Source organism: Callorhinchus milii, unplaced genomic scaffold (genome assembly GCF_018977255.1).
Source record: "Callorhinchus milii isolate IMCB2004 unplaced genomic scaffold, IMCB_Cmil_1.0 Scaffold18, whole genome shotgun sequence".
In the NCBI taxonomy this organism is placed as follows: Eukaryota; Metazoa; Chordata; class Chondrichthyes; order Chimaeriformes; family Callorhinchidae; genus Callorhinchus; species Callorhinchus milii.
The window spans coordinates 5903470-5917470 of record NW_024704759.1 but is presented as its reverse complement, the minus strand read 5'-3'; the positions used below and the strand labels follow the sequence as shown (position 1 = coordinate 5917470).

The following is a 14001-nucleotide window of genomic DNA, read 5'->3' as shown; positions in this document are numbered from 1 at the left end:
ATTGTTAGAGTAATGAAACTGCTCCTGACATTATTGTGATCAGCATTTTTTTCTCAGTGCAAGCTGAAAGCTAGATAACCTGTCCTGCTGATTTCACGGGGACACGTCCTGAGAATATCCAGATTCCCTGGAGATTCCCAGTGCTCTGTATATGTCATTCTTTGCTCATAGGGAAACATTAGGAACAGAATGTTATTGGGCTAAGAGGCTGCAATGTTTGGCCCCATTTCATTTTCTTCTCTTCCCCCCTCACCCTCTCCCAATACCCTTTAAACACTCCCCACTCCAGAAATGCATAGTTGCTTCTTGAACGCTTTCATTCTGTCCCTCATCCACACTTTAATTACCTCCCACTTCCAATTACTCCAACATTCTCGGGAGATGTCCCTGTGGTCTCCCCATTTCCATCACTTACAAAGTTGAACTGATTCAAAACTCTGGGGTCCTTATCCTGACCCCTACCAAACTCCACATCCTCATTACCCCAGTCCTTGGCAGGCTCCACCGGCACTTTGTCACAGAACTATTTCGAGATCCTTACACTCACCTATATTCTGTGCATTCCTTGACCCCTTCACTCCACTAGAAACTGGCAAATACACTCGATAATCAATAGGAAAATCTCTAGGCTCAACATTTTACCATGTGTGCATTAAGTAAAAAGAATTGTAGTACTAAGATTTAAAGAGCTATTTGCATAAACATTAGTCTCAGGGTCTCAGATCAATAACAGAACGCAAGATCTGAAGTGCTGGGAACTCCAGGCGCGTTTACACTAAATTAGTAGCTAAGAAGCTGCTCAGTGAGATTGGGTGTGAAGCCACCAGAGGCTCGAATTATTAAGAAAAATGCCATCATTACAGAAATCACACAAGCCAGGTGGCAAATGGTGACTAGTCACAATGACCATGTTCCAGAGGTACCCAAGCCCCCAGAGACGGCCAACCTCAAACAGAGAATAGCAGCGAAATGTACAGTGACAGATCTTCACAGACTGACTGCGATCAGTCTTGCAACATTAATAATAATCAATAGTCTAGAGTCATATAGTAATTGTTACAATTCTAATGAGTTTCCTGCCTGTTAGTGGACACGCACTTTCAGGATTTCTCTCCATTTTCAGATAAGATTCTTTTCTTCTTACCGTTTTCTCATTCTCAGAGGGTAGCTCAAAGACACACCGCAGCTTAGAGTCCATTAAGTCTTCTGGCTTTGCCTCTTTCCACTGTAACAATCAGAGTAATATAATAAGCACTTAATCACATTTTCACTCCCGTGTTGATTAAGCACTGTGTTGAACAGCTGCTCTTAATCTATTGCTTAAGCAAGCAGTCTGTTACATAAAGAAATGCAAAATCTTGAGAATTTCTCACAACCCAGAGATGTTTTCATTGGGACTTGGTCAGAAAACTGTGAGCGCTTTGACTGACAGCATTATACTTACTCTTTAGAAAAAGACTTCAAAATGCAACAATAGAAACCCAGCTAAAATTTGTTTCAAGTATTTATAAACTGTAAACCTGGAACTCTTACTAGTCACAAATAGCATTAGAAGCTCAACAGTGGAAGTCTGGATGCAATGTTCTAAAGACAATTTTAAATTGGGCGGAGGAGGGGGATTTGGAATAATACTATGGGACCACATCACCCAGCAGGTATGTGGATTCAGTTCTGGGACAAGAGTCTAAGAGTAACTTATGTGGAGAAATCAAGATGCAAATAGGAAGTTTTGATTTTAGAAGATTGGAAGGAAACTTTGCGAAGGGTCAACTATATTCCAAGAATGAGGGATCCCTTACTTACAATAGGTAATACTCTTCCCCATTGTTTTTCATTTGTTCAATACTCACATTTCATTTGTTCAACCCTCACATAGAAATGGCTTATACTAAACATGTAGAAAATAGCAAAGACGACATCTCATACTGAGGCCCATGTGGAGCAAGAAGCAACGCTTACAAGATGGAAATCTAAACAGGAATCTTCACAAACATGAAGTGCAACTGCAATCCTTTATTATCTCAGCCAATGAGAACCTCCTCTGTTGACTGGAAAATGGAATCTGAACTTCTAAAGTCAAAATGTCCTTGCTAGGAGCACTGTGGCTGTTGAGAAAGATATTTGTTCATCTCTGAGTAATGCCTAAGAATTGTAGGAAGCACCCTTTCCTAACAATATTCCTCATCTAAGAATGTAAGTCAACGTTGTACTGGTCTACAGAGTATTGGATACAATCCCCACTGGCAATTCTGTCATTACTGAACTGACAATAACATGAAGTGATTGCATGAACTTGAACAGATGTATCCAAAGGCAGTTTCTTTTGAGCCAGTTAAAGCATCCGGAGGGGTGTCTCAAAAATAAAGCCAGAAACACGATGTAGTTAGGTGTCAGTCTTTAGAGACTGGGGCCTGAAACACAGGAAAGGAGACCTTTCTTCAGATTAATAACAACTGCTCTCTTTTCAACCAATGTATAGTGATTGGATGTCACAGGTCACTTCACCAGCAATGGTGGATGGGGGCAGCGATTCTTCCCACTCAGCTACTGTTAACCCTGAAAGCCAAAGTTTAACAGGTAGGGTAGTTTTAGCTGGACAAGCAGCTTGCCAGAGAGTGCTTCCGATGACAATCCATGTGGTTTTAGCTGGATTAGCTCCAGGAATAACCCTATGCACACTCTGGGTTCGCCAAGCCTTAGCTCTTGGCAACCTGCGCCTAATACACACAAGATTTAGGTGAGCAAGATGCATCTATCTAGGGAGAGAGTGCACAGAGAGAGTGTAGAGATTGCATACATATATGGAACTCTCAGTCTGGTTTGAAGACTCTTAAGCATGAGTTTTCACGTCAAATGCCGAATGACAAAAAAAAAATGGCCAATTTGTGTTGCTGGAAAAATGAACCATTAGTCATTTCAATGGCCAACAGTTTGTATGTATACCAGCACAGGCTGTGGAATTGGCTTCAAAGCCATTTGAGAAGCAGGTCCTTAGCCCTTAGGCTTTCGGCCAAAGTCAACACTGGGTATGAATATTTCCCTGTCCTTGGAACAACTTCCTCCTGTGGTTCAGTAGCAGCATTCTAATTCCTGTGAGTTAATGAGGCCAATGTCAACAGAGCACAGATCCACATTTGCAACAAGAATCCTGATTGCAGTCTGTTTTTGCTATATTATTGTTCCAGCATTACACACTATCAGAGGGACTGAAATTCTTCTGTTCCAGCATCACACAGCTGGAGCTGGAAGGGACAGAGGGCTAGAGGATGAATACACCTCCTCCTCAATCACTGAGGAACATGTTATAATATTAGTCAATCTGGTCAGTCTCAACTGTACTCGGTTCATCTTCATAGCTCTGCTTTGACAAAATGCAGTTAGTTGTATTATAGCACAGAAAACAGACTGGTCGGCTCTTTTCATCAAATTAGTGCTGGTATATTTTTTGTATGAGCCATTCAATTCAATCTCAGTCTCTTGCTCATTCGCTATACCCTTTAATATTCTTCTTTTCAAGAATCTAATTCCCTAAGGAGTCTCCTTATACAACAAATAATATCATTTTGCTTGTTTGATACAAATCACTTCCCAAATCAAACAATATTTACTAAAGATTTTTTTAAAAAACACATAATATATCAGCAGAAATGTGCAAAATAAAAATCAATTAAACAGTGAGATCAGTATATTACTCATGTTCCCACAGAATAAACTGCTGTCAGCAAATGGAGAAAAAGAACAAATATACAATTCCAGAACAAGGTGCTCAATATACACACCAGAGACATAGACAATGGGGGCAATACCCACTGTATTAAGTACACTTGATGTGCTCTGGAACACTTATAATACCATCACATCATGTTTATTGCCAAGAAAGCTCAAATCGTTTCACACGATGGGTTACTTTTATGAAGCAGTAAAATCTGTGCTTGCAATACTGGCCCGCAAAGAGATGAGACAAGTGACCTATTACTTAACTGGTTTTGGTGAGCTTTAAATGAGGAAGGACAATTGTCAAGCATGTCAACAGGAAGTAAAGTATTGCAAGAACACGCAGAGAGACTCTCACCTATTAGTAGAGACTGAACTGGCTCAGGTTACAGCACACTCCCTTCTCAGTTGGGACTTGAGTTCATAGACAAGGCTGACTCTCCTGTACAATACTGACAAGTGCTGCATAGTAAGGTCCTGCCTGACAGAACTTCAAGTGGATATTTAAGATCCCATGACACTATGGACAGAAAAGTGTTTCCTAGTGTTCCAATAATCCTCCGAATAAACTGACCATTCACTGCACTTGAAAGTCATTACGTTACGTACTTTAAAATTTTTAACCTGATGTTTTTCCGAAAAGTTCTTTAGAAATTAAAAAAGTATATTAACTGATTATGCCATCCTGCCCCATCAATTAAAAAGGCATTTCAATAAACAATATCTTATATAAAGACATCTCAAAACACTTCATAGGATTTTACAGTGAAATGTAGTGACTGTGTAGCTGCAGGCAGGAATGCAATAAAAGCTGGATACATACTACTGCTTCCATGTCCTGGATCTCCGGTGGAGCAAACATGGACTGAACCATAAACTTGTGTTTGCTTTTCTCATTGGGATCGTAGTCAAAAGGTTGCAGCATCACTGTAAAAGAGAAGAAAACCTTGTGGTTAAAACCTATTCTGCATGTTCACTGGATTGTAAATTAACCTCCCTAAAGAGCAAATATTCCCTGTAGTTGTACATCCCTCCTACTCATTGTCTTTAGGCTCAACTCCAACAGGGGATAAACTCAAAGGTTCTTCGTGCCAATTTTAAAGGTAGGCCATTTGTTTGAATGATGGATCATGTGGAAACACTTAATGTAAATCCACCATCTCTGGCACACAGGATGAGCACATTCAGTTCATTTTCACAGTTTGCCAATACAGTGAAATTCTGTTCATTGAATACTCAATTTGACAGTTAAAATTATTCAATAAACCAAACTATTCATATAACTGGACTAAACATAACTGGAGACTCATCTCCCAGAGCTCTAAATTCTATTCAATAAACCAAACTATTCAATCATCTAATATTCAATTAACCAAATTCCATTGTACTGAAATTCAATAATATAAGAGAAAGACGAGGGACTGGAGAGAAGGGAAAGAATCCTCTTGTGTTCATATTAACATCCAGTGTTCAAACTGGGACTCAGCATTTAAATTGTTACAAGAAAAAAACATTTTTTTCATATAGTCTTTCATGTAAAAGGGACACCTCAAAGCACCTTATAGAAAGATTAATTAGAAATACTAAATCAATCACTGCTAAATTGCAACAATATACTACAACAAACATGATGAATAGCTAATTAAGTAGAATTGGGGGGGGGGGGATAGAAATAAACCGGGTATTTTTAAATGATTGACAGGCTAGTCATTTGCAAATTCAGCAAAAAGCAAGTTGTGTCCGGCACTGAAATTTCTAATCTTCCTGGCTGCTATGTTCAGGCCTCAGGTCCAGGACGGACGGAGATGTGAACTGGCAGAACGAGACCTGCTCAGTTATGAACTACCACTTCAATCAGTGGAGTGACATCTTCACACGTTGAGAACCGATACTGGCAGCGAGGGGAGGGAATCTGAGATCTCTCCCAAACTGACAGAACCACAACAGGATTCTTTTAAAGCTCCAGAACTAAATGTGAGTTGGAAATAAGGAAGAGTAAAGCACACATGGAAAACATTACATTATAAACATTAGAACTACACGGTGCATCTGCCCCATTGACTCAAAACGGTTTACTCTAACTGTCAAACAGGAACATGGAAATGTATTTTTTATCCCTGGCTGAACAGCTTGGAAGTAATTGAGGTAACAAAGTTCAGATGAGCTTCACCTTAATTGACAGGAAACCATATTTAAACCAAGTATTTAGCATATCCTTTATTCTAAGTCTTGTGATTCTTTGTACCATATTCAAACAATAGGTGAGCACAAAGAGTGAGTGAGAAAGAGCAAGTGAGAGAGTGAACAAGCAAGTCATAAAAAGAATGGATAAAAGTCTGTTCCAATTATTCAAGTGGATACCGCCTCTCACAGCTATTCATAAATTGTCCCTCCATTGCTCTGGTGAGTAATTTACAACCTGTTCATTGTCATCTTTTGAGGTTCAATAACTTACAGATATGCTGATCCAATGAACCAGTCTCAAAGAACACAGACAGTGGAAAATAGATTTATCCTTCCATCACTCTAAAATCAATTTATGTGCCATTAACCAATCCAACAAGGATCAAATTATGTTTCAGTGAGTGACAAATCTGAGTAATACCGGCGACACACATGGTGCATGGTGCATAATACGAGTTCTGGGTCAAGCTGAGAAATTAGTCTATTTTCATTCAACTCTTGAGGATACAAGATACCCTTACGTTCACAACTCTTAACCAAAACAATTTACACTTATACAGCACCTCTCACGATAGGATGTTTTCTCAAAGTGCTTCACACGGGCGAGTGGGAACCCAAACTTGGTTTTGGGAGAGGAGAGGAAGAGGAGCAAGTGGGGAGGGGAGGCAGGCAAAATTGACCAAAAGCTAGGAAGAGAAACTATGTCTTATAGCAGGCTTTAAAAGAGTGAAGCCGGGTGTGGGAGGGAGGGTACAAAACAGACGGGTTTCAGGTTCCAGAGCGGAGGCAGAATGGCTGAAAGCTCGCCCACTGAGGGTGGGGCATATGAGGTGGGAAACATAAAGCTGAGCAGTACTGTCCAGTGAAAAATAATCTCTTTTAAGAGAAATACAGTTCACATATAGTGTATTCAAGAACTCAAAAGTCAATCAGAAGTAACTGTGCACCATAGATTTATGCAATTTTAAACCTGTGCATAACCCACTGCATTTACACACCCTGACTTGTGGTTTATAGAAAATAAACCACAGAGAATTGTCTTGCAATCAACAAAGACCATTCAGCCCATCAATTCAGTGCTGGTGTTTTTCTCCAAATTAGCCATTTAATCTAATCCAATTCTCCTGTTTACTCCCTACACATTTCAATATTCCTCTTTTCAAGACCTGATTCTGTTAGTACTCTGCTTATATGGCAAATATATAAACTTGCTGATAAGCCAGATGCACTTACCATTGATATATGGGATGATGTGCTGAGATCCGGTTTGTGAAAGCACAGGCATCAATATCAAACGCTTTCTGAGAACACATGGGCTACACCATGAACAGCTGGGGTGAGAGCTGTCGTGGCTGTTCCTGTGACGCAGGTCCCTGCCTCGGCCTCTGCGATTACAGTGTGAATGGGATTAACCAGCCCTTCCAGGCAACACACCACAGAGACAATCCAGATCGGTTTCCTTTGAAATTATTACATTTTCTAACAGAGGCATTGAATTTGGTAAACCAAGTGCAGGATAATTCCCAATAGCAAACAATGAGCTGCATAGCTTTCCACATACTGTACAAAATGTGCATACTGAACACGTTTCTCTAACATTTGTGGGGAAAAAAATCAACGAATGGAGTAAATGAGGATCATAAATCATTTAGCTCAGGAATTGTATTCCCCTCAAGTGCCTGCATACCTCCCAGAGGTGAAATTGGCAAAGGCTTCAAACTTGAAATCATTCCGCTGTGCACATTTGTAGGAAAACAATATATCCAGGTATTTCAAGGCCTCCGAGCAAACACTGGAAATGGAAGCTGCTGGCAAAAATAGCAGTGTTAGAGAAATTAATTTTGATTTATTTCAATTAATTTTTACACTAGTCCTAGCCAGGCTCCATTGGCTCCTTATTGCCAAACAAATTGATTTCAAGATCCTCACACTCGTTTTCAAATTCCTTCATGCCTTAGCACCTACCTCTCCGACTTGCTTATTCCCCAACCCACCACCTGCTGCCTCCACTTGACTGGCTCCAACCTCCTGCTCCCCTGCACCATCAGTGGCCGCGCTTTCAGCCACAATGACCTCTATTCTTCTGCCTTGCTTCTGTTTTCCCCACCTTCAGATCGCACCTGAAGGCTTTCCTCTTTACCTATGGTCACCTCCCACCTACTCGGCATCGTGCTCCACCATTGTCAAGCCCCCTGGGACCTTCCCTGCATGAGGGTTGTTGTAGCTGGAAAGCATTCTCAATTTAATAGAGAATAGGAATGGCTGACCTTAAAGGTTTGCCAGAAAAGTTGGAGATTTTGTTCAAACATCTCCGCTCTCTGCAGAGCTCCATGTAACCTAATTCACAATTCTAACTATAAAGCCTGTATGAAGGACAGGTCACTTTGATAGAGATCACTGGTGGTCAAAATAATCACGGGGATGTAAAGCCATTCATCTGTGAGTGTTAATGACTGGAACGTCCTGATTAAGATAATTAAATGTCAACACCATTGTCCGGTTGGTACTGCACTGTTACCCTCTGACCCCGAAAGGCCGGCTAAACATCAGTGTGATCAGCCTGCTAATAGTGAAAATACAGTAAGTTTTTCCCCTCAGGCAGTAAATTACTAGCTTTACAGTAATGTGGAAGATTACATCTGTTCTCTGAAGTAAACTTTCTCTGCCCCAGAATGAATCATCTGAAGTTTATTTTGAATAGGAACATTCTGACCTCAGTTTGTTGTGATTGCTCTGCATCTAAGGCAGCAAACGTTGGAAGTTATTTGAGGCACATGGTATAAAACATTAACCAGTCAATTAACATTTAAAACATTTTTACAAAGCGCTTGGAGACTACTGGGTCAAAAATGTAGCTAATTTGGTCTCACATTGGTGAGTTATACTATAAGAGACTGAAGAAACCCAATGTATTGCTTCCAACAGTCAAGGCAAGGCAGAGAATGGCAGCATCTATACCATGGCTTCAGATTTGCTAGAATTAAATGTCTGCTTATTACTGTCGCAGTATGATGGCTAGGACCTGAGTCATACCTCAGTTAGTTGACTCTTCAAATGCTGATTTGGGAAAGATTCCTCCAACAAACTCACTCCTTAGTCCCAGGGTTAAACAGCCAGTGAATGTCCTTCCTCCATTCCCACACTGACAGCAGCATTAGTATCCCTCTCTGGCTACCACTTGCTCTGTACATTTGGAAGAGTTACGATTGTGTGGCAGTATATTTTTAAACAACTTTTAAAAGAGAAGTAGATAATTATTTGGGGAGGACAAGTTTGCAGGGCTATGGGGAGAGTGCAGGGGAGTGGGATTGATTTGGATAGCTCTTTTCAAAGAGCCATCATGTCTGAATGACCTCCTTTTGTGCTGTATAATTCTGTAGTTTGAAGGGTTACTAAGCATTCTAAGAATGAAGTCTCAATAACAGGTTTATGACTATCAATAACTTTCCCTTTCACTATGTGAATCGCAAAGAGACAGAGACAAATTGAAGAAATTATGATTACATTTCCACCCATTTGCAAAAGGAATCCCTCAAGATCTCTGGCTTGGCCCTGATCAACTCGTGTACAAAAGCCTCAATTCAGATTGGGAACAGAATTTTCCTTGTACCTACCTGACGTGAATATCTATATTGTACAGATGCTTCAATGAGCAGTATGCTTAATATATTATTCTCAGTGTTCTGAAATTCTCCCAGTTATACCGCTGAGTATACCAGGCTGGTCCAAATAAGAGCACTACTGTTTGCATAGTAATAGTAATTATTATTAGCCCATTAAAAGTCCTAACTGCAACTTTAATTTCTGTAGGCCAATCTTTCCCTGATTACAAAAAAAACTCTAAAAAGCTCACTAAAGCGAAGCTGACATCATCGACAGCCCAGCAAGTCTGCAGGCAGAAATAACAGAACCAAGCCCTTATACTGGTTCCGTGCCTTGCTTATGCTTTAAGGGCTGAAACAATAAATTGATTGAGAACAATAGGAGAGAAAGTGGAGAGGCTGAATTATAAGAGTGATGAAGGTCACAGGATTGGGTAAAGCAACAGCTTCTTAAAAGAAATGACTCTTCTTACCCAGAGTGTAAAAAGGAAGAAGGCAAAATGGTCAGATATTAAATCATCATAAATAATGAGCCTGAATACACTCTTGTGCAGATCACATACTGTTATTCTGCATTTCTCAATGTCAATAGTCACATCTTCCATCAATGTCATGAATATTACCTTCAAATGTCATTAATACTCTCCCTTCTCCTTAGCAGAGCAGTTGTGATGGCAAGCGTGAGCAATTCAATTTCCACAGTATAAATAATATAAACTACTAAATGCCGTGCAGGAAAGCTGTAAATCAACTGAGCTAGTGCAGAATGCTGAATCATCACAATCTGACTGAACTAGAGCCTCCTTATTCCTTACACAGATTTTTATTCTATGTTAATTTACTCCGTAAAACTGACTTTGGTGCAGATTTTGCCTGGCTGCAGCTTAGCACAATTCATCATAGAAATCTCATGACTATGTGTAAGGAAGCTGAATCAACATCAATTGATACAATCACTAACCCAGGATGCTTTGGCTTCAGCTGTGTGTATGTTAATTCAGTTCCTTCATACCGTCGAGTTCAATACCTCCGCCAAGCCATTCCCCTTGATCCCTTCAGCACTCACTGTTTAAACAAAAATAATTTCTTTAAAAAAGAGAAAAATAAAGGAAACCGTTCAAACATAGAGAATGCAAGAGAATAGACTGATCTCCAATCTCTGCAGGTTTACTATTGTCAAAATAGGTAGTGCATAACTATTGTATTTCTGGAGCTTTTAATGTCTGTTCGATGCCACAGGCTGATAAAGGTTGATGTGCGATTCCTCAGATGTGCAGTGGACTGCAGGATTAACATGCTGTTAAATATATTTAGATGTGGTTTGTGTATAAATATCTAACGCATACTATATATAGAATATTGGGTAATCACCAAGAAATTTGAATTGAACGGTGCACAAGCTGGTTCAGAGTTAGCATGTGCCGTCTGCTTCAGTACTCTGTCCGGGTCTATCCGTGCTTGCAGTGAGCTTTCCTTTCAATCCCTGAGGCCAGCAATCGAAATCATTGCCAGCCTGGAAAGATTTAAAAATCATGCTCCTTCAGGATCATTTGCACGTGAATTCCCATAGCTAATTCCCTCCCACACCACCTTCTGGGTTGATGACAACTGCGAGCACTTTGGAATTACTACCAATGCTTCCAATGTAGCAGAAATCTGCAGGCTGCCTCTTCAAATTATGCAGATTGCTGAATGGAACAGAATACTGCTGGGCTGGCAATACAGCACTGAGGGAGGTACAGTGAGTTACAGCCGGGGAATCAGTAACTCTGAAGATGTTTTTCATTTCTCTCCTTCCCATTCAGTCATTCTCTCCCTGAAGAGAGACAGGTGACCACATTGATGTTTTTGTCAATGTCTCATGATTTGCCTTTCTCTCTCAATTACTAAACACACAAAGCGTGTCTGCTGTCATCTGGACGTGTGCCATTCACCTCCACCAGCCACACCATGTCAGTGAAAGTGATGGTGATTCTTATACATTTTTATGCCCCCCCCACCACCTCCAAAATAATTTGGCTTTTTTTGTAACCTATTAGTGAAATGGAAGTCATTACCCTCCTATACATTTACTCCATTGGCCATTATTCAGTTGTGAGTCTTGACATCAAGTACTGTGAGGCTATACGACCATGGGAAGCTGAGCTGCATCTTATCCTCACACAAGTCATCTGCTGGTTTTCTCTCCTTAATCCATGGTAGAATAGCCAAATGAGTAAAGGTATAGATAGGAGGTGATCCACTTCCCATTTCACAAATTGTTTTCTTAAAAAAAAGCCAATCTTAACTTTAAAATCTGTTTTCTGAGACCTTGTGGATAAATCAGCAGGTCCTTAGGGGATAGATCTAAGAATCCGGAGGGAAGTCAGATGAAGTAGAAGCTCTGACTATCATTTTCCAGAAGTTTACAGATATGGGGTGTTGTATCAGAGGATTGGAGATCGGCAAATAGTGATAATAATGCTTGAAATAGATATAGCGTCTTAACACGTCATTGATACGTCTTAAAGGGCTTCATACACTGTTAAGCAAATTAATTGACTGTATATTCTGTGGGTGAAATGCAGCAGGGAATTCCCACAAACGCACATCAGTATCCTACAAACAATCGTGGATTGAGTGACCAAATTATTATTTTGTCTGTCAGCACTCAATGTCCAGGCTCAATGTGCAGAATGCTACTGAAGTGAAGCATCTCTCTCTGAGGAACTGCCTTCAGCATTATGGAGAGATGGGGTAGAACAAGCAAACTGAGGGAAGTAGAAAAACAAAGCAGTATGTGAACATTCTCCACATCTTAATAATTCAAACATATCAAGAACATATCCATCCCCATGTTCTTTTAGGCTGCATGCAAGATCATAACACCAACACCTGCTGTCTTCCAACCTGATGCCATTGAATTCCAAATTCTATCTTTAGACATGAAGGAGTTAAAGATGTGAAACGCTGCTTGCTGCAATAACACATCTCAGATGGTGCATGATGCAATGAGGCTGCATTTGTAATTAAGCAGGCACTGGCCTGCCGATCTTTGTAAGCTTTTGTACGAAAGCACAGCTCTAAACCGAAGCCCCACTGATATACCACTGCAACTAAGGAAGTCCACCCATAAAATCTCCAAGCCAGCTGTGGCTGAAATGGAAGCTATAAGACTGTTACAAAGAAATCCTAACTCAACAGACTCTGGTAATCTTGTCAACATTAATAAACCAAGTGGCTTTCTTTATGTACTGTATCCCCAATACCTTTAAGAGTAGAGGTGTACTCAGGCACCTACAACCACCCTGCACACAAATACGAGCAAGTTTCTCTCTCACTCACACACCTTGCATTTACATAGTACTCTTCACACAGAATAATATCTCAAAGCACTTTGCAATGCCGAGGGCCGTTATCGAACAAGGGATGGGGAGGAAAAGGGGAGGTGACCATAAGCATGGACAAAGAGGTTGATTTTAAGACAGCCCTTTAACATAGTTAAGAGGGAGGGCAAGACAAAGGGGCCAAGAGATGAAATTCCAGATGTTAGGGACGTTGAAGTGGAAAGTTCGGCTGACGGCACCATTATGGCTAATAATAGTAATAATAAGAAGCCTTGCATTTGATAGTGCCTTGTCACGTCACTGAGACGTCTCAAAGTGCTTCACAGAATATATTGTAAAGTGGATTGACTGTGTACTTTGTGGATGGGAATGCCCAGCAAGCCCGAGTTAGCTGAGCAGTTGGCTTTTGTGACACATAAAATCCATCAGTCTCTGCATCCCTTTCAGACTCTAGCTTTGGCTACTTGTCCAGTTTAGGGCTTGTCTCCCAAACTTTCTCCATCACTGATCACCTGGCTGTGCATGTTCAAGTTTCCGGATTTAAACTTTTTTTGCAACACAGGACGTGTTCTAACAAAAGTGAATACGGACACATGGCTGATTGAACCCTGCCACAAGTTTCTTGGGAATGATGGCGAGAGTTAGCTATTTAAGCATGTAATGGAAATTCTGCTGCCGAACAATGTATCCTGGATTTGTTGAGGCATTTTCCAGTTTAGAGCAATTGCCTATGTTCACTACCGTTTCTTCAACACACACTGACCGGGACAAGAAAATCTCAAACTTCCTCCAAGTTCAATAAAAGGACAACTCCCTACCTTTGAACATAGTTTCCTAACCACTGTGTTATCTGCATAAATATCTGACAACAAAAAAGATACAAGATTTAGAAATGTCTAACAGGCACATTAAAAGTAATAAAAACATTACTTTACAAACCAGTTATATTCTACAAGTCATAGGAATTCTGAAAATTAATGTTCATTATACAATCTCACTTATTATTTTCTGTCAAAAAGGCAATTTGAAAATAAACTAACAGGCAACAAAATGCAATCAATCAACATGGCTTTTCTGGCTTTTATACTGGTCTACTTCCTGAATAAAATACAAGGGTCTGACAATATACACATTTTGCCCACAAAATACAGTCAGCCCACTTTACAATATATTCT

General features: G+C 40.2%; 1 protein-coding gene across 2 annotated transcripts in view; it reads right to left on the bottom strand.

Annotated features, from left to right (window-relative positions):
- vapb (VAMP (vesicle-associated membrane protein)-associated protein B and C) overlaps positions 1 to 14001 on the bottom strand; it is a 41086-nt gene that overhangs the window by 4316 nt on the left and 22769 nt on the right. For both annotated transcript variants that reach the window (XM_042341779.1, XM_042341780.1), the window contains exons 3-4: positions 4538 to 4641; positions 1145 to 1225 (exon numbers count right to left, since the gene is read on the bottom strand). In XM_042341779.1, coding sequence (XP_042197713.1) covers positions 1145 to 1225; positions 4538 to 4641 — 185 coding nt within the window. The remainder of the gene's footprint in view (positions 1 to 1144; positions 1226 to 4537; positions 4642 to 14001) is intronic.